The 21923-nt window shown below is 49.9% G+C and overlaps 6 protein-coding genes and 1 non-coding gene across 7 annotated transcripts; 5 read left to right on the top strand and 2 right to left on the bottom strand.

Annotated features, from left to right (window-relative positions):
* Positions 1–200: 200 nt before the first annotated feature.
* AtWU_07891 (cytochrome P450) lies at positions 201–2453 on the top strand (the record flags this gene model as incomplete). The annotated part of the gene is made up of 6 exons (XM_035503000.1): positions 201–301; positions 452–1115; positions 1176–1297; positions 1356–1654; positions 1709–1810; positions 2224–2453. The coding sequence occupies 6 exons, from the start codon at positions 201–203 to the stop codon at positions 2451–2453; spliced, it is 1518 nt and encodes a 505-aa protein (XP_035358893.1).
* A 324-nt stretch (positions 2454–2777) lies between these two features.
* On the bottom strand, positions 2778–3548 carry AtWU_07890 (aromatic prenyltransferase, DMATS type family protein; the record flags this gene model as incomplete). Its single annotated transcript, XM_035502999.1, has 3 exons — positions 2778–3276; positions 3387–3456; positions 3515–3548. The coding sequence occupies 3 exons, from the start codon at positions 3546–3548 to the stop codon at positions 2778–2780; spliced, it is 603 nt and encodes a 200-aa protein (XP_035358892.1).
* Positions 3549–4823: 1275 nt separating this feature from the next.
* On the bottom strand, positions 4824–4894 carry AtWU_t205. The gene has a single exon. It is a non-coding gene; the product is annotated as a tRNA-Gly (tRNA).
* A 3061-nt stretch (positions 4895–7955) lies between these two features.
* On the top strand, positions 7956–11295 carry AtWU_07889 (putative translation elongation factor eEF-3; the record flags this gene model as incomplete). Its single annotated transcript, XM_035502998.1, has 3 exons — positions 7956–8143; positions 8221–11113; positions 11182–11295. 3 exons carry the CDS (start codon positions 7956–7958, stop codon positions 11293–11295), a joined length of 3195 nt encoding a protein of 1064 aa, XP_035358891.1.
* Positions 11296–16110: 4815 nt separating this feature from the next.
* AtWU_07888 (uncharacterized protein) lies at positions 16111–16356 on the top strand (the record flags this gene model as incomplete). The annotated part of the gene is made up of 1 exon (XM_035502997.1): positions 16111–16356. One exon carries the CDS (start codon positions 16111–16113, stop codon positions 16354–16356), a length of 246 nt encoding a protein of 81 aa, XP_035358890.1.
* Positions 16357–16860: 504 nt separating this feature from the next.
* On the top strand, positions 16861–20121 carry AtWU_07887 (putative sister chromatid cohesion factor (Chl12); the record flags this gene model as incomplete). Its single annotated transcript, XM_035502996.1, has 3 exons — positions 16861–17077; positions 17127–19632; positions 19695–20121. 3 exons carry the CDS (start codon positions 16861–16863, stop codon positions 20119–20121), a joined length of 3150 nt encoding a protein of 1049 aa, XP_035358889.1.
* A 340-nt stretch (positions 20122–20461) lies between these two features.
* AtWU_07886 (uncharacterized protein) lies at positions 20462–21798 on the top strand (the record flags this gene model as incomplete). Its single annotated transcript, XM_035502995.1, has 2 exons — positions 20462–20530; positions 20641–21798. The coding sequence occupies 2 exons, from the start codon at positions 20462–20464 to the stop codon at positions 21796–21798; spliced, it is 1227 nt and encodes a 408-aa protein (XP_035358888.1).
* Between the last annotated feature and the right edge of the window lie 125 nt (positions 21799–21923).

Raw genomic sequence — 21923 nt, 5'->3', positions numbered from 1 at the left:
CCATTCAAGAATTTGGGTAAGTCGACATCAGATTAGCATTGGTTGTACCACTGATCGAACTCATCAGGAACACTAGGCAGCATAGATACAATTTCACTGTTGCAAGTCCGTGTTAGATAAATTGTCGCTCTCTAGCAATCTCTGATGTCACTAATACCCTTCTCGTTCACAAGTTTGGCTTCAACCCTGTGGTCGTGAAGATGGAAAGCGGACTACAGCTACAAGCTGGAGCATTTATTCTAGGCGTGCTAGCTCACAGCCTCTACTTCCGCTCTGGCGAACACCATCTCTATCCGATTCGGTATGTCTACACGTATGGTGGCTTGTCGATACTAATTGCTGCAACAATTCATTATGCACAAAAAATCTCATTTACACGAGCAAGCACCGCATCTCTGAGCCTAATGTCTACACATCTGCTGGGCCTATACTGCAGCCTCATCATTTACAGGGTGTTTCTTCATCCGCTCGGACGGTTTCCCGGCCCCCTAGGTGCACGTCTATCTGGGTTCTGGCTACCAGCAAAGCTTCTTCACCAACCCCTCTACCAGGTCCTCGAAGAGCTGCATAAGGAGTACGGACAATTTGTGCGCATAGGCCCATCTGATCTCTCCATAATCCACCCCGATGCCGTAAATATCATCTATGGATTTAAGTCCGCCTGCACTAAAGCGCCCTTCTATGATCTCGGTGCACCAGTGCAATCGCTACATGCACATCGAAACAGGGAAGCTCATGACCAACGACGGAGAGTATGGAGTCTAGGCTTCAGCGATAAATCACTTCGAGCATACGAAAAACGCCTTCAAATCTACCGACAAAAGCTCATTGATCTTTTAACCTCGGCCGCTGATAATCAAGCTATTAACATCAGCAATTATCTCACATGGTACAGCTACGATGTGATGGGCGACTTAGCTTTCGGTAGAACTTTCGGCTTGTTAGATGCTAGTGCCAACCACTGGGCAATACAGATATTGAATGATATGCTCAAACCGTTGGAATACTCCGTGCCTATTTGGGCCCTTCGGCTGCTGGGCTCGATACCGGGGATGAACAAGGATGCCTTGAGATATGAGGAGTTTAGCCATCAGCGCTTGAAGACGAGAATGAGGGTATTGTCTTTGAGGCTTTTTCTGCTGTTTTATGCTCGGGTAAATCGCTCATGCTTTTAGGAAACGCCCGAAATACCCGATATCAGCTCGTCGCTGCTCGTGGAGTTGCAAGGACGAGTACCTACAACTAAAGAATTCTATCAGTTGCTTGGGGATGTTGAATTGATAATTGCAGCAGGGAGGTATGCAGCTATTCGAAATTATTCTTTCTAGCAATACAGGCTCACAAGTGGACGATAGTGACACTACCGCGGCAGCTCTAATCACCGTTATCTACGAGCTGGCTAAACACCCAGTACACGTAAAGATGATCCGCGAGGAGCTAAGCCTATGTGCTGTCGAGCCTAGCGGAGAGTATATGCACGAGAAAATAGCAGGTCTAAGACATCTCAATGGGTTTATCAACGAGGTGCTCCGCCTACATCCTCCAATTGGAAGCATTATTCCTAGAAAGACACCACCGGAGGGTATCATGATCGGTGACACCTACATACCAGGAAACATGACAGTCTCTTGCCCGCAATGTGTTATTGGAAGATGTAAGTGATCAATATGTTTCCTCGGTCTGACAAAGCAAATGCTCACCTTTCTAGCCGATGTCTTCTACGAGAATGCAAATCGGCTCCTTCCTGAGAGGTGGTACAAATACCCTGAGGCGATGAAGTATAAATCTGCCTATGCACCTTTTTTACTCGGTGGGTTATATCTTGTTGCTGAATCTGCCAATATTCTGAGGGAGGCGCTACCGCCACACCAGCCAGGCTTCCTCCACACCGGCCTTCGCTCATGCTACACCCTCCGCCTATCTTATAAGGTAAGATCCCATCCATTTAAGGTAAGGCTTTGGGCCCTAGAAAAGGCAGAATCCTACCACCTGCTACTCTTAGGACTTTTGTTCCTGAGGCATGGATTTGGTATCTCAAGTAATAGAGTTACCCAGGTTGGGAAAGCAGTAAAACAGATCGAAGAGGCTATATCTTAAATGGATGGGATCTTACCTTATAAGATAGGCGGAGGGTGTAGCATGAGCGAAGGCCGGTGTGGAGGAAGCCTAGCGCGTCTGCCTATTCTGATCCACGCCTGTAAGTGCGAATCTGACTATTTCAAGGCCCCTACGCATGTATCGGCAAGCCGCTAGCACTCATGAACATGAGGACAACTGTTGCCCGTATAACAATGACATTTGATTTGCAATTGCCATCGAACGATGACGGCACATTGCTCGATAAAAATATGAGGGAACATTTCTCTAGCTACGTCGAAGGCGTCTACATCCTCTTCAAGAACTTGCAGACAAATCAATCGTCAAGACAAAGGGTCAAATATATATGGATTTGATCTATCTAGATCTCAAGGGGCTGGGTGGTTGGTTGGTTGGTTGGAAGAGGTGATGGTCGGAGGCCACGCAGGAAGAAGAGGCGAAGGATCAGCTGACAGCTGCCTGGAAACGTGCAGAAGCGTCTTGTTGTTTGTAAGTGTCTGATAACGAAGATGATCTAAATACATGCAGTAAAACGGGTGAAGAAGATGTTGTGCTCGAGACCTCCCTCCTAAATGGGAAGGTGCCCGTGGCATATTGAGCACTAACTCTGCACTGGACAATTCGATTCACGAATTCAGTCCCATAAAACCAGCCATCATGTAAAAGGCGGTATCAGTCTTTTACACGAGATCCTTGATTTCCGAGACAGCGGACTTGATCTTCTCATCCAACTCTTTGGATAACTTGTAGTCCGGGGCAAACGACTCTTGGCGTTCGGAGTCATGGCGTTCCAGAGTAGCTACTAAAGCTCTCCGAGCAGTGTCCCATTGTTCTGTCTTGACTTGAAGAGCTTCGTTATGTTCTCGTTCAAGTTCCTTAAGTCTAGTAATCTCTTCCCTCAACTCCTTCTTCCTTAACTTTTGTCCTTCGGTAAGGTCCCTTGTGGGGGGTAAAACCCCCTCTGGGATAACTACACCAGCATCCTCGACATCAGCCAATCGCTTCTCGTCCGGCTCTATCTCAGTCTTGTATGACTCATCATGAGCGGCAAGTTGGTCTACCAACTCCTTGCGCGAGGAAGTCCATTCATCTTTCTTGCGGAGCTTCTGGGCTGGTGTCAGGAGTCTGGTTACCGGCAGCACGCCGGCAGGTACATCGATACCGCGTCTTCGAGAGCGTCTATGATCTATAAACTTAACTTAGTTAGTATCAATATCTATCAATAACATAACAGTATGTCATCAAAATCAATCATAATCAGACATAATCTTCTAATATAGAGAACTTACTTTCGACCGTTCGAGTTCGGCCCTACTGGGCCCACGAGGAGTGGGAGCAGCGGCGGTGGCTCGGGAATGTCTTTGGCAAATAGTCAGTAATGTATATAATTGTCTTAAGAAAAGAACAGAAGATCAACACTCTTCTCGCTCATCACCAGAGTCAGAGTCCATCATGAGAAAACTTACTACGTATCTTGATATGGGGGGGAAGGCAGGTTGTAGATGGCGAAGAGGAGAAGAGAAGAAAAGAGAAGGAACAGACGAGGAAGAATTATATAGAAGATCGTGGGCCCTATACCCTGATATCCCAAAAGGGTCTGGTCACGCTTCACACAAGGTGAATATCAGAGGGGTTGTCAATACAAATTACCATATTTGGATTCAGGCATCGGTCATTAATATGGTAATCGATACGAGACATACAGTCGACACGGGAGTAGCGAGATGCGTTCCCGAAAACAAAGTGAATTTCAGATAATTCACAAGCAAAACGGTGATGAGGTTAAGGACTCCGTTGCAAGGAAGCGTCCTTCACGTATTCTAGCCAAAGAAGTGGGTATCCTCCCAAATTCTTCATAACACTCATTCTTTTTCGCACAAAGCCAGAGGATAACTGTCTTTTTTGTGTATAGGCCGTAAAGGTCTGTGTCACGAAGCAACGTAAGTCTTAGTAAGACCGGCAAGTGCAATGGTAAATGGGACAAAGAGGCAACCACATGACTACCTAGCCTCTCCCTCCTAGCATCGTCAATTTTGTGTGCCTCATTAGATCATATTGCACTACGTGCTGCATCACTTCTTAAGTCCTTTGGGCGACAGCATCGATATCCATGCTAGCCATTATGTCGGATTCATCCCGCCAATATCATTACAACAACCAGTACGATGGCCCACAGAACTGCTATGGCCAACAAGCTGCTGGATATAATTACGGAGATACTCCTGGCAATTACCCTTCAGCGCAATACCAGCAAGGACAGCCTTAAAAGCAGATATAAATGAGTGGCGCAGCTGGCCAGCTATCCCGGGCTAGCCTCTGCCTGCTGCCTGCGAGCCGCATCCACCCCATTCTTCGTCGGTTATGTTCGGTATTAGTGGTAGGGCACATTTCATTGTATACGTAAACCAAATTGTCCAGTCGATAGTCAGTCCACAATGGCAGAATATTCTACATGGCATCATACGGAGAATGACTATGTAATGTTGAGACATTCACTCGAGCCAGGATCGGCTACCTTTTCCAACTGTCCAACCCAATCTCTTGAGAGCAGATAGATCAAATGCATTTGCCCCTTCGCCTTGACATGTAATGATAGAAAGGTCAGTATGTAGCAGTGTCTCATACGCTCCAGTGGAACAATGAAGGGAAAAGCTACACCATCATGACATCGTCGCAGAGGTCAGTTGGCGGAGGCAAATATAGAAAGGGAAAAAAAGAAATTCGAATGCATCATCCGTGAATCGAACACGGGCCTCATCGATGGCAACGATGAATTCTACCACTAGACCAATGATGCTGTTCATATCTAAACCTTCTAAAGTTTTGCTAATTATTCCAATGCTATGCTGAGCAGTTATATGATACGACCACACAAATCGATCGAACAACCCATATCATTCAGTTAGCAAATGTCTCGATCTCTTGATATTTCCTCGTATCTAAGTAGACATACATCCTCAGCAAAATAACACGTTATACTGCGACCGTACGATTATCTTCATCAAGTGCAATGACTAACTACAATGAACGGGTCTCGTCAGTTGGACAGATCATGACATATCGAGAAACGTCGTCATGTGTCCTCGCCATGCCCTAATTGTATCACGTAGATAAATTCAAGCCATGACAGCATGGGACGGCATGAGTCGGTCAAAGGCCAGACCTGTGTAAGTATAGTTCTTGCGCTTCGTCAACATTCCTGACGCAGTTCTGAGGCGGGAATCACGCACGCTACGTCCCAAGCAGGTAACACGGGTTAAATTTCATCAGGAGCCTGAAATTGATTTAGATTGAGACAGGTGAGAGCATGATTACTATATCTGTGTGGCTCTCTCTACTTATAGTGCTACGGTAAGACAGACGCGACAGCAATATTCTGATAGCAGGTCTAGATTGATGTCCAGAATATAGTAAGAAGTAATTCCCTCTACCAAGGGCGCTGAAGGTTAACACCCGGGGCAACACCCAAAAGGGATAGTAATGGTTACTAATGACTCATCATGAGATAACCATGATGGTTAGTGAAGGTAGAGAGACAATTTGTGTCTGCCAAATACTTTTAAGGGTACTTTGCCATCTCGCGAAGAGAGGAGAAGAGTATTGGATGTGCACTGTAGAGACTGCGAGGTGTCGGTAGAAAAAACAACGTGTCGACCCACATCATGGGCGAATAGCGCTCACGAGTTCAAAGAAGGTTCCTACTTCCACCATTGTTGTGGCAATAGCGTGGTTGGTTGCAAGTTGCCACTACAGATTTGGATATTTTCGCGGGGGATAAGAAATGGAAGGGGATCCGGAGAAAATTGAACTCAAAATTCGATAGCCGATAAGAGCGATAAGAGGGGGGCCCCCGTATTCTGAAGACTGACGGTGCACATCATAAGGCACGGTTCTCGGGTTGGCTGAGGCGGCAGGCCTGGATGTCACTTTGAAGAAGGGCTGTAAAGTTACTTGGTCTCAACACGCCAATCGGCAACATAACGTAAAGAAAAGTAATTATAGCCAGTTATATTTGAATGCGGTGAGAAAAGCCTGAGTCAGACAAATGGCGGTGATGCGTCGACTCCTGCAATGAGCCATTGTTTCAGGCGTGTGTTTGCGACGCTTAAACCCCGGAATTATGCCTGAGAGTGTTTAGTCGCCTATCCCTTTGTGTTTGGCAATAATAAGGCATCCATGACTCTCTGGGGAACAATCTCCGGGCGCAAAAGCATAATGCTCCTTTTCTTGACAACATGGTTATGCTTCGGGCAGGATTTTCCCAGGCCTGCCTGCATCTTACCACAAAATGCATCGACAAACCACCATTCAAATCATGATGGCGCTGCATGCTGGCACATACCTTGATAATGTCCTGGACACGCCATGAGTCCGGGGTGCAACATCCTGATAGATAGACTGATAAAAATCTACTGAGGCCGGCTAGTCTCCGCCCCTCCGTGTCATCATGGCTTGGTTGGCCCTGCAGATGCTGCTGCTTTCATGCCGGTCGCCACCTCTGATCATTCCCGGGGTGAAGTGGCGCAGCCCCCCTTCGAGACAGAAAGTCTTCAGAAAAGGGATAACAAAAATCATAATAATAAAAACTCTACTAAGTTAGAGTTACCAAGAGCCATGGCCCGGAGCCAGATCGTTCTCCGTTTTCGCCCGTCAGCTTGGACCGGCTCAAGGTATGAATAACTAATGGCTATTGATGACTGGCTAGTCTGAAGAGTAAGTACTGAATTGTCCTCACAGCATTGCTACGCTGGCATACACATGTGAAGATGTTCGCTCCGCCATAAGCGATGAAAGCCTGACAATAATTTCCCCAGACTTGGGATGGACAACGATAGGGAGGATTCTGCGACGTTCCAAGTATCCTCAGAAGTAACAATAAGGGGGAGAAAGGGTGGTACAGAAACCGGCTGTGCTCAAGACCCTCTCAGCCCTGTCAAAGAAAGGGGCAACTTGATGATGCTTGCAAATGGCTCGATGATCTGAAAGGGGATTGGCTGGCAGCCCATCCCATATGTTACAAAGTAGTAGAAAGTATGTAAAAATAATCACAATCCCTCTTGACGGGGTAATATCGGTCGGGGAAGGCTATCCATGATTTTCCAAGATATCCGCTCCCACTGCTCCATCTCCGCTGATTCCCGCACGGAAAAGAGTCGGGACGAACGGCAGGAAGGCGATGGCCAGGAATAACCTTCAAAGATCCATGATGGCAGCGGGCAGACCGTGAGGATGGAGCGAACCTGATGGTTGAGTAGCAACCAGGGCAACCTTGGCTGAGGGTTCAACGCGGCTGACTCAGCGAAAACGGGAATCCAGCCAATCAGCGGCTGCATATAGAGTCATTCACGAGCCACGGTTGGTTGCTTCGACAGCCCATCGCCGCTACACCGGAAACGAAGTTAGTGCGGGACAAATTCTAAGGAACAGCGAAAAATTTTTCATTAAAAGAGATTTTCTGGGACTGGCGGCGGGACTGAAAAAAGTTGGGCGGCGAAACGCAGGCCACAAAGCGATAAATATCACTTTCCTCCACCCACCTTCGCTTCCCCCCCCCTCCTCCCTCCCTTTTTCTCCCCATCCTTCATCTCTCTCTTCTAAGAGGTTTGCTCCTCTATCTTAAAAAATTTGTTTTGTTTTTTGTCGTTTCTCGGACAAAAAAAATAGATTTCGCCTGTGCGGCCGTGTTAGAGCGTTTGCTGCGTGCTGTGAAATTTTCCAGACGCGGTTTCGTGGGCCCGCCACCTCTTATCGAGATACCCTAATAGAACGCTTTCCACCCGTTCTCGCTTCTTTTCTCCTCCTTTTTCTTCTTCCTTTTTTCTCTCTCCGACGTTACGACATCGTCTTTCACGATCAAAATGCCTGCTGTTGATGTTTCGTCCGTTCCTGCTGTCTCCGGCAAGGAGACTGCTCAGTCTGTCGCTGTCCTTGAGGACCTCATCAAGAACCTCAACATCTCTTCCTCCCAGGATGAGGTGAACGCTGCTGCCGACAACCTGGCCCACCTGTTCAGCGGCCCTATCCCCGAGCAGGCTCTCCCTCTCAAGTATGTATAACCTGCAGAATACCCCGCTCTGCCGTCTAGGTGGTCGGTGGCAGATGGCTAACATGAAAAATTTTCAGGGCTGTCGAGACCTTCCAGAAGCAGCTCAGCAACAAGAAGGATGCTGTTGTCCGTGAGCGTGCCTGCGAGGGTATCCGTGCTATTGCCTCCCACGCCACCATCGCTCCTGGTGTCGAGCCTCACCTCGTCACCCTCCTCGGCCCCGTCCTTGCCGCCGTCGGTGACAAGATGGTTCCCGTCAAGAACGCCGCCCAGGGTGCTGCCCTCGCCATCGTGAAGGGTGTCAACGGCAACGCCGTCAAGGCTGTCCTTCCCCCCGTCCTCGAGTCCCTCGCCAACGCCCAGAAGTGGCAGGAGAAGCTGGCTGCTCTCGAGTGCATCAACGCTCTCGTCGAGACTGCCCCCGCTCAGCTCTCTTTCCGTGTCCCCGAGCTCATCCCCGTTGTCTCTGAGGCCATGTGGGACACCAAGGCCGACATCAAGAAGGCTGCCTACGCTACCATGGAGAAGGTCTGCGGTTTGATCGTCAACAAGGATATTGAGCGTTTCATTCCCGAGCTCATCAAGTGTATCGCCAAGCCCGAGAACGTCCCCGAGACTGTTCACTTGCTCGGTGCTACCACTTTCGTCTCCGATGTCACCGGACCCACCCTCGCCATCATGGTCCCCCTGCTGGACCGTGGTCTGGTTGAGCGTGAGACTGCCATCAAGCGTAAGTCCGCTGTCATCGTTGACAACATGTGTAAGCTCGTGGAGGACCCCCAGATTGTCGCTCCCTTCTTGCCCAAGTTGATGCCCCGTCTTGAGAAGAACTACGAGACTCTGGCCGACCCCGAGGCTCGTGGTAAGACCAAGCAGGGTCTGGACACCCTGTGCCGTGTCGGTGATGTCAAGAACGGCAAGATCCCCGAGATCTCCACCGCTGGTGACATCTCCACCGTCTCCGCTATCCTCAAGGAGATCCTCTCTTCCAAGTTCTCCGCCCAGGCTGAGAAGGCCGAGTCCGTCATCACCTACGTTGCTGCCATCGCTGGTCAGCTCGTTGACGAGAAGGACGCCGAGGTCACCAGCTGGACCCAGAACGCCCTTCCCTACATCGCTGCCATCGTTGGTGACGAGGAGGCCAAGCCCATCGTCGAGACCCTCCGCAAGCGCGCCTCCCCCGGTGCCGCTGCTGAGGATGAGGTTCTCTCCGACGAGGAGGAGGGTGAGGATCTGTGCAACTGCACTTTCTCCCTGGCCTACGGTGCCAAGATTCTGCTGAACCAGACCAGCCTCCGCCTCAAGCGTGGTCAGCGTTACGGTCTGCTCGGCCCCAACGGTACCGGTAAGACCACTCTCATGCGTGCCATCAACAACGAGCAGCTTGAGGGTTTCCCCAAGAAGGATGAGGTCAAGACCGTCTACGTTGAGCACGACTTGGATGCCGCCGATACTGAGCAGACCGTCATTGGCTGGACCATCAAGAAGCTCCGCGAGGTCGGTGTCGAGACCAGCCAGGAGGACGTCGAGGCCAAGCTCGAGGAGTTCGGTTTCCTGCGTGAGCAGTTCGAGGGTCCCATCACCTCCCTCTCCGGTGGATGGAAGATGAAGCTGGCTCTGGCCCGTGCCGTGTTCGAGTCTCCCGATATCCTGCTGCTCGACGAGCCTACCAACCACTTGGACGTCAAGAACGTCGCCTGGTTGGAGAACTACCTGTGCACCTCTCCCTGCACTTCCATCATCGTCTCCCACGACAGCAAGTTCTTGGACAACGTCATCCAGCACGTCGTCCACTACGAGCGCTTCAAGCTTAAGCGTTACCGTGGTAACCTGAGCGAGTTCGTCAAGCGTGTCCCCTCTGCTCGCTCCTACTACGAGCTGGGTGCCTCCGAGCTCGAGTTCAAGTTCCCCGAGCCCGGTTTCCTTGAGGGTGTCAAGACCAAGGCCAAGGCCATCATCCGTGTCAACAACATGTCCTTCCAGTACCCCGGTACCCCCAAGCCCCAGCTCACCGACATCTCCTTCCAGGTCTCCCTGGGCTCTCGTATTGCCGTCATTGGTCCCAACGGTGCTGGTAAATCCACCCTGGTCAACGTCCTGACCGGTGAGTTGATCCCCACCTCCGGTGACGTCTACCAGCACGAGAACATCCGTATCGCCTACATCAAGCAGCACGCTTTCGCTCACATTGATAACCACCTCGACTCCACTCCCTCCGAGTACATCCAGTGGCGTTTCCAGACCGGTGAGGACCGTGAGACCATGGACCGTGCCAACAAGATCGTCACCGACGAGGATGAGAAGGCCATGGACAAGATCTACAAGATCGAGGGCCAGCCCCGTCGTGTCATTGGTATCCACGCTCGTCGTAAGTTCAAGAACAGCTACGAATACGAGTGTTCGTTCTCGCTGGGTGAGAACATCGGCATGAAGAGCGAGCGCTGGACTCCCATGATGACCACCGACAACGCCTGGATTCCCCGTAACGAGATCATGCAGTCTCACGCCAAGATGGTTGCCGAGGTTGATCAGAAGGAGGCTCTTGCCAGCGGTCAGTTCCGTCCTCTGGTCCGTAAGGAGATTGAGGCCCACTGCGAGCAGTTCGGTCTCGATGCTGAGCTGGTCTCCCACTCCCGCATGCGCGGTCTGTCCGGTGGTCAGCGTGTCAAGGTCGTCCTTGCCGCCTGCTCTTGGCAGCGTCCTCACGTCATCGTTCTGGACGAGCCTACTAACTACCTGGACCGTGACTCTCTCGGTGCTCTGTCCAAGGCTCTGAAGAGCTTCGAGGGTGGTGTTATCATCATCACTCACTCCCGTGAGTTCACTGAGAACCTCACCGAGGAAGTCTGGGCCGTCGTTGACGGTAAGATGACTCCCTCCGGTCACAACTGGGTCCAGGGACAAGGTTCCGGTCCCCGTCTTGAGGCCAAGGATGGTCCCGAGGAGGTCGTCGATGCCATGGGCAACAAGGTCAGTTCAAACCCCCGTTTCTCAGATCGTTTGAAGCTTTTCGAGTCTTATACTAACTCTGCTTCCAGACCGTTGTTGAAAAGAAGAAGAAGCTCACTTCTGCTGAGCTTAGAAAGAAGAGAAAGGAGCGTATGGCTAGAAAGAAGCGTGGTGAGGAGGTTTCTGACGACGAGGAGTTTTAAACACGAGGTTATAGCTCGTTTGGATGATTTTTATAGAGGTTACGGTCGTATGAAATCAAAATTCGCTTAATGACCAATCTTGGGCTTTACGAGTAATAATAAGCTGATAGAAAGGTGCATCAATGCCTGTAGAATCGTAAGATGTGTTTATTTTACGATTTACTTTGATGATGCGCTGGAAATAAGACTTCGTTGCAACCCATCTGCCGATGCGGGCTTGCCAAGACTTGGTGTTGAGGTTGAGGTGAGGCTCATGATGGCGGTGAGGGATGGCAGAATTCGGACTTTATCATCCGAGCCTCACCACACCATACCACCCATCACCCACCAGCCCACTCTCCTTCTTCTACATAATCAAGTGATGTACATCTATCTAAAGTAATAGTCGATGTCTGGAGAAGCCTTATCGTCATCAATATCTTACGTCAAGACATTGCGAAGCATTCCACTCCTAAGCGATTTGCTTAAGTAGTAAAAGTGCTAACTGGTACTATTACTGTACTAGTACTCCTAAATATGTTAGTATTCAGAAGACTTCCAAGTTACTATGCTCTGCTAAATCAAGCGCTCACTTCACAGATGACTCTCCATGAAGCATACCATGAAGCGACCCAGCGAATTATTGAATCACGATGTCTTGCGATGCTTGAGGTTCTACCACAGGCAGACATATCACCCGACCCTGTGCCTTTGTAGCCTCTTCCTATTGCTTCGTCTTTCTTATCCTTGTATACTCACCTTCCTGGATTTAAAGTGGCATATGCACTCCGATAATTTATCATCCCTTTACCTTCATAGACTGTTACGTGCTTTAGTTTTGATTCTTCTAGGCCTGCGTCTTGTTCCTCGAGCAGTTAGTGGCTCGTATGAGCGCAATTGATGATCCCACCCACACTTTACCTCATTACTATTGCCCAGACAGAAAATACTCAGGACGAACCAAGTGAAGACCGACCGAACTCATATAACGATATCCTGGTCGATCTGACTCTGGCGAGCCAGGTCCTAGTATAGATCTGCATCTGCACTTGGATCTTTTATGTGAATCTGCCCTCTATCATTCAGTAAGACTACACCACCCAGAAACTTTCTTCTTGCCCTTAGAACTCAACTTATTCGCTCTGTGCACTGCGGATGGGAATATCCACGTAAATAGACACTTCACCAGACCCTTCGCCTGCTAAGTAGCCACGTCCTCCGACCCTTCGCCACCGTGTTCCTAATTTGCCTCTCTTCAAACATAGCTTCCGATCCCACACATGTCAGAACCCTAGAACACTCCCCGGTGCCTAGTGCCTGGTCTGGCGTTCGTATCCTTCAAATGAACGTTTCTTAGGGCTGTCTTTCCCAATCTGGAAGCAAGCCGTTACAGCCTGGCCGGAGCCTCATTTTGAGCCGCCCTTTATTTCAACCTCTTTCCCGCTCGCATGTCTGTAGCCAAAGGCGGGAAGAGATTACTGAATCTGTTCCACGTATAGAAGAGGCGTCTGAATGAACGCACTATGAGTGCATGTCCTACTACTAGGGGATACTCATGGGACATTATTGACACGAAAGTACGGGGATGGGCATTTTTACGCCCGAAAGACCGCAGTGGTCCTTACAAAAAGACCTCTTGCATGCAGCCCACTGGGATAACGGTGTATTAAAATGATATTAAAATGGCTTTTGACAGTCTACTGGCCACATTATGGTCCACCTTACGATGATTAGGCGAGTTGTTGCTACCGCATCATGTCATCAGCAATTTAGTCCCAAAATGGCGGGCTGCGTATGACAACTTGCATTGCCCCGATAAATGAGAAGTCCAGATACCATCCGACAACGATCTGTACCTACGTACGATGCATGCAAAGTGCCATACTGATAGCAAGTTTGTCGCGACTAAAGGAAAGCACAACAATCGCAGGATAAAGCAGACCATTAAAGGTCAAATGGTTACAAATGACTTTATTCGAGGACTATATTATATTGTGGACAAGAGGAAGCCGAGGTAGAGGTATCCTACCTAAAAAGGGGGATTCGACGTCGGAAGAGCATGAAGCTACCCCAGAACGGTCATCTATAGAGAGGCCGTTACTCCAAACGGATTTTTGACATGAAAGACGCACCGACGCAGAAGTTCACATTGAACCATCGCGAACCTTAAGAAGCAGATCAGCAGGCTTGCAAGATGAATTTGATTGCGCGCAGTCAGCAACTTTTCTGGTACAGCCTATTCGATTTTCTACCCTGCATAAAAGAAACTAGGCAACTGGGAACCGCTCTTTCTGTTATCTAAGCACTCATCTTTACCATCTAGTAACAAGCGAATATCTATCCGGCATACTTCAAGATGATAAATGGATTGAAAAAAGTGTCCGCACTCGGTCAGTGACAAGATAACAACAAACATTAAGTACCCTTCCTTGCACAGCAAGTGGTTACTGATTCTAAGATACTTCTTACAGCAGGAAAAACCAATGAAATGAATAATAACAGACAGCGAAGCCTAACAATAAGAAAAAGTCTTTGGATTTCAAAACAGCTACCGTGGATATTGGGATTTAGGAGAGGGTAATATCTCAACTTTCATTACGCTGGGATGTGTACTAACTAAGTAAGATTGCGTTGAAATTATCGGTTATTCCCCTGCCCCTCGTATTTCTGTGGCTACATAGACCATATTCGAGCGAATAGAGCAAGACAACGGGCTTTTGAATAATTCAAACATTGGGATCACCGATATGGGGCCTTTGACGGTTGGAGTCGTTGAGGAACAGCTCTAGTTACAGATTCTTAGCCTCAATAGACACGCGAGCGCTACAAGAACCAATTTTGCGCATTTAGAGGTCATATCGAAGAAGAACAGTACTAATCAATTTTTACCAAGACGTCGAAGAAGAACTTCTACTACCTCAACGTGTAATTTAGTATGTGATTCCGGAATAGGAACCAACTTATGGGTATATACATTATTCGAATGGAGTGACTGGAAACGGTACTGCCTCCCAACGAGACTATCTATCCGCAAAGAGAAACTACATAGCAATGGGAGATTCTTTGGAAGAAATAGGTATGGTGGAAGATGACAGCCGGTGCAGTCCGGCTGGAGGCCTTGAAGCAGTAAGTATGGGGAAAAACACGCTGATATCTGTTCTGAATAGACCCATATCATGTGTGTTACCTAGCTGAATTTTCCTAGAAGTGCCTTCAGGAGAGCATACAGAAGCAGGGAGGTTCGCGTTTAATTGAGACTGCCAGTCCAGCAGCAGATCTTGTATATGAAAATGATCAGGGTGGAGTAGCTCTGCTTTTTCAAAGCGAACCTCCCTGCTTCTGTATGCTCTCCTGAAGGCACTTCTAGGAAAATTCAGCTAGGTAACACACATGATATGGGTCTATTCAGAACAGATATCAGCGTGTTTTTCCCCACACTTATTGCTTCAAGGCCTCCAGCTCGGAGGGTCAAAGGGACTGTGGACGATCATATGGTGGTAAGTGCTTTAGTGGGAGGCCTATATATCATCGAAGACAAAGGAGAGGCAAGGGACTAGAAGATCGCCAACTTTCTATCCACAGAGGCTTCTTAACAGAATACGATGCGACTTCGAAGAGATTGGCAATAGACGAGGGCGGCAAGCACAAGGAATTATGGGGATGAAGCTTCGTGGCACAGCTCGTCTGCATGCGGAGTTTGATAGTTTTTTTAAAATACAAACTGAACGACTCATTCTCGAAAAGGGGCTTAAGCAATTGGCCATACTGTTTAATTTAATCGAGTCATCCCCAAAGGTAGTCCGAAGCTGGACAAGATAAATTCTCTGCAGTATTTGCTAGGGCTCGGGATCTCATTGGCTCGGAATAAAACTTAGTTTCGGAGTTGAAGTCTCGTGTATCGGAGTCGGAATAGCAACATCTCTCACGGCCCTCGACTTCAGGCAGCATTCTAGACTTCACTTTAGCCATAGCTAATATAATCTTGACTATCATAGAGCATGTGTCAGATTCTGCCTGCTCAAGGCAGTGGCTTTGTCTGTCTGGGTCACACGCGGTAACTTACAACCTTAGGCATTGACTCATCGCAGGCTCGGCGCGCCTTAACAAGGTCTACTAAGGCTAATTTACCCCAAAGCCACATCGAGACCAGTCCGACCATGCTGATTTAGTACCCCGACCGATTGCCCTGGACCGTATTCCGGGCCACATCCCACTCTCATGCAAAGTCAAAGGGCGTCGTCACCCATTTTTTCAACAATATCAGGCAGATCTTGACCTCCATTCCTTCTCGAGTCAGAGAGCGGCGTTCCCAATGGCGGCCACCGCACTGGGTTAGCGCCTCGTGTTGACACCCAACCACACGCCCTTCGCTCCTTGGTATGCGGCCTACCGCATCATGGGTGGGCCACACCGAGCAATGACTTGCGCTGATGATTCACCAGGATAAGTTGCAGTCTAAACTAAGCATCTGACAATGTAGGATGTCGTCCGATTGCTAAGCCTTGATCATTTCCTCAGACGTCAGGGTGGGTCGTCGTGAATTTTACTCCGTGGGCTTCGGACTAAATCCATCATCACGGAATGGACGAATGCATCAGTATATAAGGACCGTGGAAGCCGCCTGGCAGCCTTGCTTCGTATACTTCAGATCTCAACTACCAAAGAACCTTCTAGATAATTTGTGACTGCTCATACTCATCATTTACTCTCCTACTTGACTCCTTATACAAGCACTACTACTTCAACTGAACTATACATCCACCCAGACTGTCGAACAGTACTACCAACAGAACCATCCACTTCTTTTATAAGAAATTCAGAAGCACATCCGAAGCCATGCCTGAATCAGTCAAATCTACCTCCACCCTCGACGACGCTTCGTCCAGCTACAGCGTCTCCTCCACCGCATCAACCTTGAAAGGCATCAAAGCCACGAGCAAGAAGTGGCTACCTAGCAAAGAGAAGAAGGAGGAGACCAATTCATCTCCACCTAAGCCTGCCTCGCCTAAGCCTGCCAAAGAAAAGAGCCGTGCCCCGTCCACCAACTACACAACTCTCGCTACATACCTGTCATTGAAATGATGGCATCTCTGCAGTTGGGTGCTGGGCATACAACATGGATGACGATGAAGGAGGATATCAACCATAACGAGGATATGCATGTGCTTTCTATAGATTTTGATTGTTTTCTGGGTTTGTGCTATGATGATGGCGTTGGAGTTGGGTAAAAGCTGCTTTGATGGACCTCTTGTTATACGACTAGGAAAGATTGATGCTTGTGTTATTACAAACCTAATCAGCTGTTTTATCCCTTAATTCCTAATTTAAAATCCTTCATTTACACTTCCAATCATCTAGATTCTCATTATATTCAGTGTTGTATAGATCTAGGGTCCGCACACCCACTAGGCTACTAAGGGCCATTAATTAATCGGGACTAGCGCGTCCGCGGCGCGTCGCACGCGTCGCAAACCAACTACATCAATCTATCACCGCATCAATCAGCCCACTCGACATATCGATTCGGGACGGAGTCGACACTCCATAATACACACTATCATTTCAAATAATCGCAGACTCGCTTTGATGACGACGTCGCCCCCGTCCATCCCTCCCTCCTTCGATCCGGCCATCCATCTTCACTCCGAGGGAGACCCTCCCGAACCCCCCTCCGATACCTTCTCCGACGAGCTCGAGGCATTGAACTTCCAACGGGAAGATAATACGCGTAAAGGAATAGTTATTCAGCACCGGTCGTGGAATCTATCTGATGTCTTCCGCAGTGACGAGGATATAAGGCCTGGTAGACTCGACTGTCCAGAGTGTTGAGTATAACAACTGATTGAGATCAGATACTCCGACACGAACTTCCAAGCGGAAGAACATCTACTCTCCTATTCGAACACTCGCCTTATTACCGTCTTCACCACCTACTATCAAAATGTCCCTCATTGCATCCCCCGCTCCGTTCCCGTCGAGCGCTCCGTCGCCAGAGTCGCAGAAGAGAAAGAATGAAGAACAATCGCAAAGTGAAGAGCCCAAGCGGCAGAAGATTATGGGCGGGTTCTTGGATGAAGCGGATGATGATGATGACTGGGATGCTTTCAACGATGCGCAACTAAGGAGCGAGTTTCAGGTGCAGGAGGACATTATTCAACAGCCGCCTGTTGAACTACCTGAAATCCCGAGGCCATCTCAACTGCAAACGGAATCGACTCCGAAGCCAACATCTACTGCGCCAGACCTTGATCCCACTCCCGTACCGGAGCCGAGCACAATCATGTCGCTTCCCTCGCGAAGGCCATACCGATCAGTACAGATAAAAACCTGCTCGGGCAAGACACACCACGTTTCATTGAAGCGACCCGCACCCCGTGTCAGCTACGAAAGACTTGTTGCTGGTCGCTCCGTTACAGCACCCGGAAGGGCTCAGAAGAGCTACTACGGTATCGATATCCACAAGCTTCTCGATGAAGCAGCGAATGAGCCGGAGGCTCCCCCGGCCGAGACACGACCTGCCCCAGTGGTACAGCCGTCTATCGAAGCCCCGGTCCACGACCAGAAGAGCGCAAAGCTAGCTGCAGCCATGTGGACTGAGAAATACCGCGCACGAAAGTTCACTGAATTGATTGGGGACGAGCGCACACATCGATCTGTTCTGCGGTGGCTGAAAGCTTGGGAACCTATCGTTTTCCCAAACATCGCCAGGGCAAAGGCAAAGAAACCGTTCAACGGCAAAGGCGAAGAGGAACGGACGCATCGAAAGGTTCTACTGCTATGCGGCCCGCCAGGTCTAGGAAAAACCACACTAGCACATGTATGTGCTCGACAGGCTGGTTACGAAGTGCTAGAAATCAACGCGAGTGATGATCGAAGCAAGGATGTGGTAAAAGGCAGGATTCGCGATTCCCTGGGCACAGAGAACGTCAAGGGCATGAACGTGGAAGTTGGCGAAGAAAAGGTACGCAAGGCAGGACGGCCTGTTTGTGTCGTCGTCGACGAAGTAGACGGCGTCGTCAGCGGATCTGGAGGTGGTGGTGAGGGTGGGTTCATGAAAGCCTTGATTGATCTGGTCCTACTGGACCAGAAGAATTCGTCAGGCGCTACTGAGCAGACCAAGGGCAGGAAGAAGAAGGGCGACAACTTCCGATTCTTACGGCCGCTGATCATGGTCTGCAACGATGTCTACCATCCTAGTCTACGACCACTGCGTGCGGCCTCGGTTGCAGAGATCATCCATGTCCGCCAAGCACCGTTGGAGAACGTCGTCACACGCATGAAGCGGATTTTCACCGTCGAAGGCATTCCATCCGACAATGATGGCGTCCGACGGCTCTGTGAAGCCTCCTGGGGCCTTGCTCGGCGCAAACAAGGAGGCGTCAAGAGCAGCGGAACAGCAGAGGGCGACATCCGCAGTGTCCTTGTGGCAGCAGAATGGGTGGCGCATAAGCTAAGAAACGAATGTCCATCTACTCTACGACTGACACGAAGCTGGCTGGAGCAAAAGGTTCTCAGCGCCAACAGTAGCGGCAGTGCTTTCTTCAAAGGCCTAAACCGCGGTGGTGTGCGCGATCTCATCGAGCGAGTCTTCACCGAAGGCGCCGGCTTCACAGATGCACCTGTTGGCGTCGACTCCTTCCGCGATCCCTTCTCCAATTCCGAGGACAAAGTACCAGTAGGTGTCGCTGACCTCCGGAAACGCCATGCCATCGAACGACTACGTGAAATGGTCGATGCTAGCGGCGAGCACGACCGCGCCGTGGCAGAGTGCTTTGCATCCTACCCACTGCAAAGCTACCAAGATGACACCTTCCTCTCCAAACCCAACGCAGCCTACGACTGGCTACACTTCCACGACACCATGTCCTCCAAGGTCTACACCGCACAAGACTGGGAGCTGAGTGCCTACCTCAGCCAATCCGTCGTAGCATTCCACCACCTTTTCGCCACGGCACAAGGCAAAGCCAAACCCCGGGAAGTCGACGACGAAGAAGAGGAACACCCATTTTCAGGTCCTCGAGCAGACTTTGCCGCCTACGAAGCTCAGAAACAGAACCGAGCCATCCTCACAGAATTCCAGTCCGCATTCTCAGCCCCCTTATCCCGCCTCTTCCGCTCCACCGACTCCCTAGTCATCGACCTCATCCCGAACCTCGTCCGAATGCTCTCCCCGGACGTGAAACCAGTCGTAGTTCGCGGCAGCGGCGAGCAGCGCAGCGTAGCCAGCGTCCGCAAAGAGAGCGAGCGCACGCTCATCCAAGCCGCCGTCCGCGTAATGGCTGGTCTAGGCGTACGATTCGAGAAAGTGCGCATCGAGAACGCCGGAGCCCACGGAGGATGGGCCTACCGGATGGAACCGTATGCTCCCCATCGTTCCTCTCCCTACAATCCTATATAAACCCATACTAACACTTCCACAGCCCCCTCGATACTCTCATTACATTCTCCAAAACCAAATCCACCCCCACCGTCAGCGGCTCCGCCCCCGTCCGCTACGCGATCCGCCAAGTCCTGGACCAAGAGTACCGCAAAGAGAACATCCGCAAGCAATCCGAAACACTAACGACATCCAATATCGGCAAAAAGTCCTCCGGCAAGACCGCCGATGGACAAGCCAAGGACGATGGCGATGCGAAGAAGACCGCGCACGGGCCGAACGTGAAGCGCGACTTCTTCGGCAGAGTCATCAAGGAGCCTACACCACCGCCGTCAGATGAGTCGCCCGAGACGGCAAAGCAGAATGAGACGTTGAAGGCGGGTAGACGTGTCTGGGTGACGTACCATGATGGGTTTTCGAATGCAGTCAGGAAACCGATTTCCATGGGCGAGTTGTTGGCGGAGTTGTAGGGTGCAGGGTAGTGGGTAATGATTATGATTTGGCATTGTGTATAACTTGATATCCGGTAGCTTATGCTTCAGATGGTAGATACTATTTCTATATTGAATTAAAGCGTTTATTCATTCGAAGAACTTGTATAGTTACAGTTGAATGATAGTTTATAACCAACATATCGATCGATCACATGACCATCTCGATAATGTCCCATGACTAAGCACGCCGCCAAGCCGGCAGAACGAGCGACCGCCTTCCCATGAATTTTTTTTTAATGATAGAAAAATATCCCCGAGATCGAGACCCATCGCGACATTTGCACTTGCACCAACTTTCCCCAAACATATCGCAACAATGGTGTCTTCGACGGCGCTAACGACGAAGGTGACTTCGGGGTCACCCTACCAGTTGGAAAAGACTCAGGTATGTCTCCTTCCCCCAAATTTCATGCATGCACTGCATACATTTTCACATCTCCAATTGCATACATCCATAAGATATCTTTAAATAATAATACTAATATATTCGAACAGGTCTCCCGCGCCTCCACGGCCCTCCTCAAACACATCGCGACCAAGCAAGACGAGAAAGAAAAGACAGCCACGAAGAAGACGCTTATCGGCGACAACGACGACAGCGACGCGGAAGAAGGCAGCGCTCTGCACAACGAAGCGATCTGGCTGGTCTTGACAACGAAGAAGCACATCGTGGACAAGAACCGTCTGAAGCCAGGCAAGATCCCTATTCCGCACAGCCTGAACGCCTCTCCCTCCCTCAGCATCTGTCTCATCACCGCGGACCCCCAGCGCAGCGTGAAGAACATCGTCACGGACCCGTCTTTTCCTGCACACTTGTCGTCGCGCATCGAGCGGGTGATCGGATACTCGAAGCTGAAGGATCGGTACAAGAGTTTCGAGAGCCGGAGACAGCTTCTCGCTGAACATGATGTGTTCCTGGCTGATGATCGGATTATCATGCGGTTGGTGAATACGCTCGGCAAGGTTTTCTATAAGAGTAGTAAGAGGCCGATTCCGGTGCGGATTGCGGAGATTGAGAAGGTCGATGGGAAGAAGGTGAAGAAGGACCCCAAGGTTCGGAATGCTAGGAAGGTGGAGGGTGAGGGGGATAAGGAGAGTGCGTTTGCGACACCGGCGATTGTGGCTAAGGAGATTGAGAAGGCGTTGAACTGTGCGCCGGTGCATTTGGCGCCTGCTACGACGGCGGCGATCCGGGTTGGGTCGAGTAAGTTCTCCGCTAAGCAGGTGGCGGAGAATGTGGAGGCTGTTGTGAAGGGGTTGACGGAGAAGTTTGTCACCAAGGGGTGGAGGAATATTAAGGCGTTGCATATTAAGGGGGCTAATACGATGGCGATGCCGATTTGGTTGGCTAGTGAGTTGTGGGTTGAGGATGGGGATGTTGTTGAGGAGGAGGAGCAGACTCCTGCTGTTGAGGCGGGTAAGAAGCGCAAGCAGATTGGTGATGCTGAGGAGGAGAAGGTGATTGAGGAGGCGCCGAAGAAGACCAAGAAGGCTAAGGCTAAGGCTGGTCAGGATGATGAGGAGACGCTGTCGCTGGCTGCTAGGAAGGAGAAGCTTCAGAAGCAGAAGGCTAAGGCGTTGGAGGATGGTGCGGTGGCGGTTCCGCCGGCGGCGACTGGTGCTGGTAAGAAGAAGAGAAAGTCGACTTCTTGATTGACAAACTGCTTTTGCTGGGTTTATGTCCGGGCTGTATTGAATAGCAATGGGTGTCTCTTTTGTGTTTTACTCCGGCGGCGCGTGTTCGTTTCTTTCTTCTTGTTCATACATCGGGGCTTAAT

Source organism: Aspergillus tubingensis, assembly GCF_013340325.1.
Source record: "Aspergillus tubingensis WU-2223L DNA, scaffold_8, whole genome shotgun sequence".
Taxonomy (NCBI): Eukaryota; Fungi; Ascomycota; class Eurotiomycetes; order Eurotiales; family Aspergillaceae; genus Aspergillus; species Aspergillus tubingensis.
The sequence above is the reverse complement of the archived record's forward strand: the minus strand, read 5'-3'. Positions and strand labels throughout refer to the sequence as shown.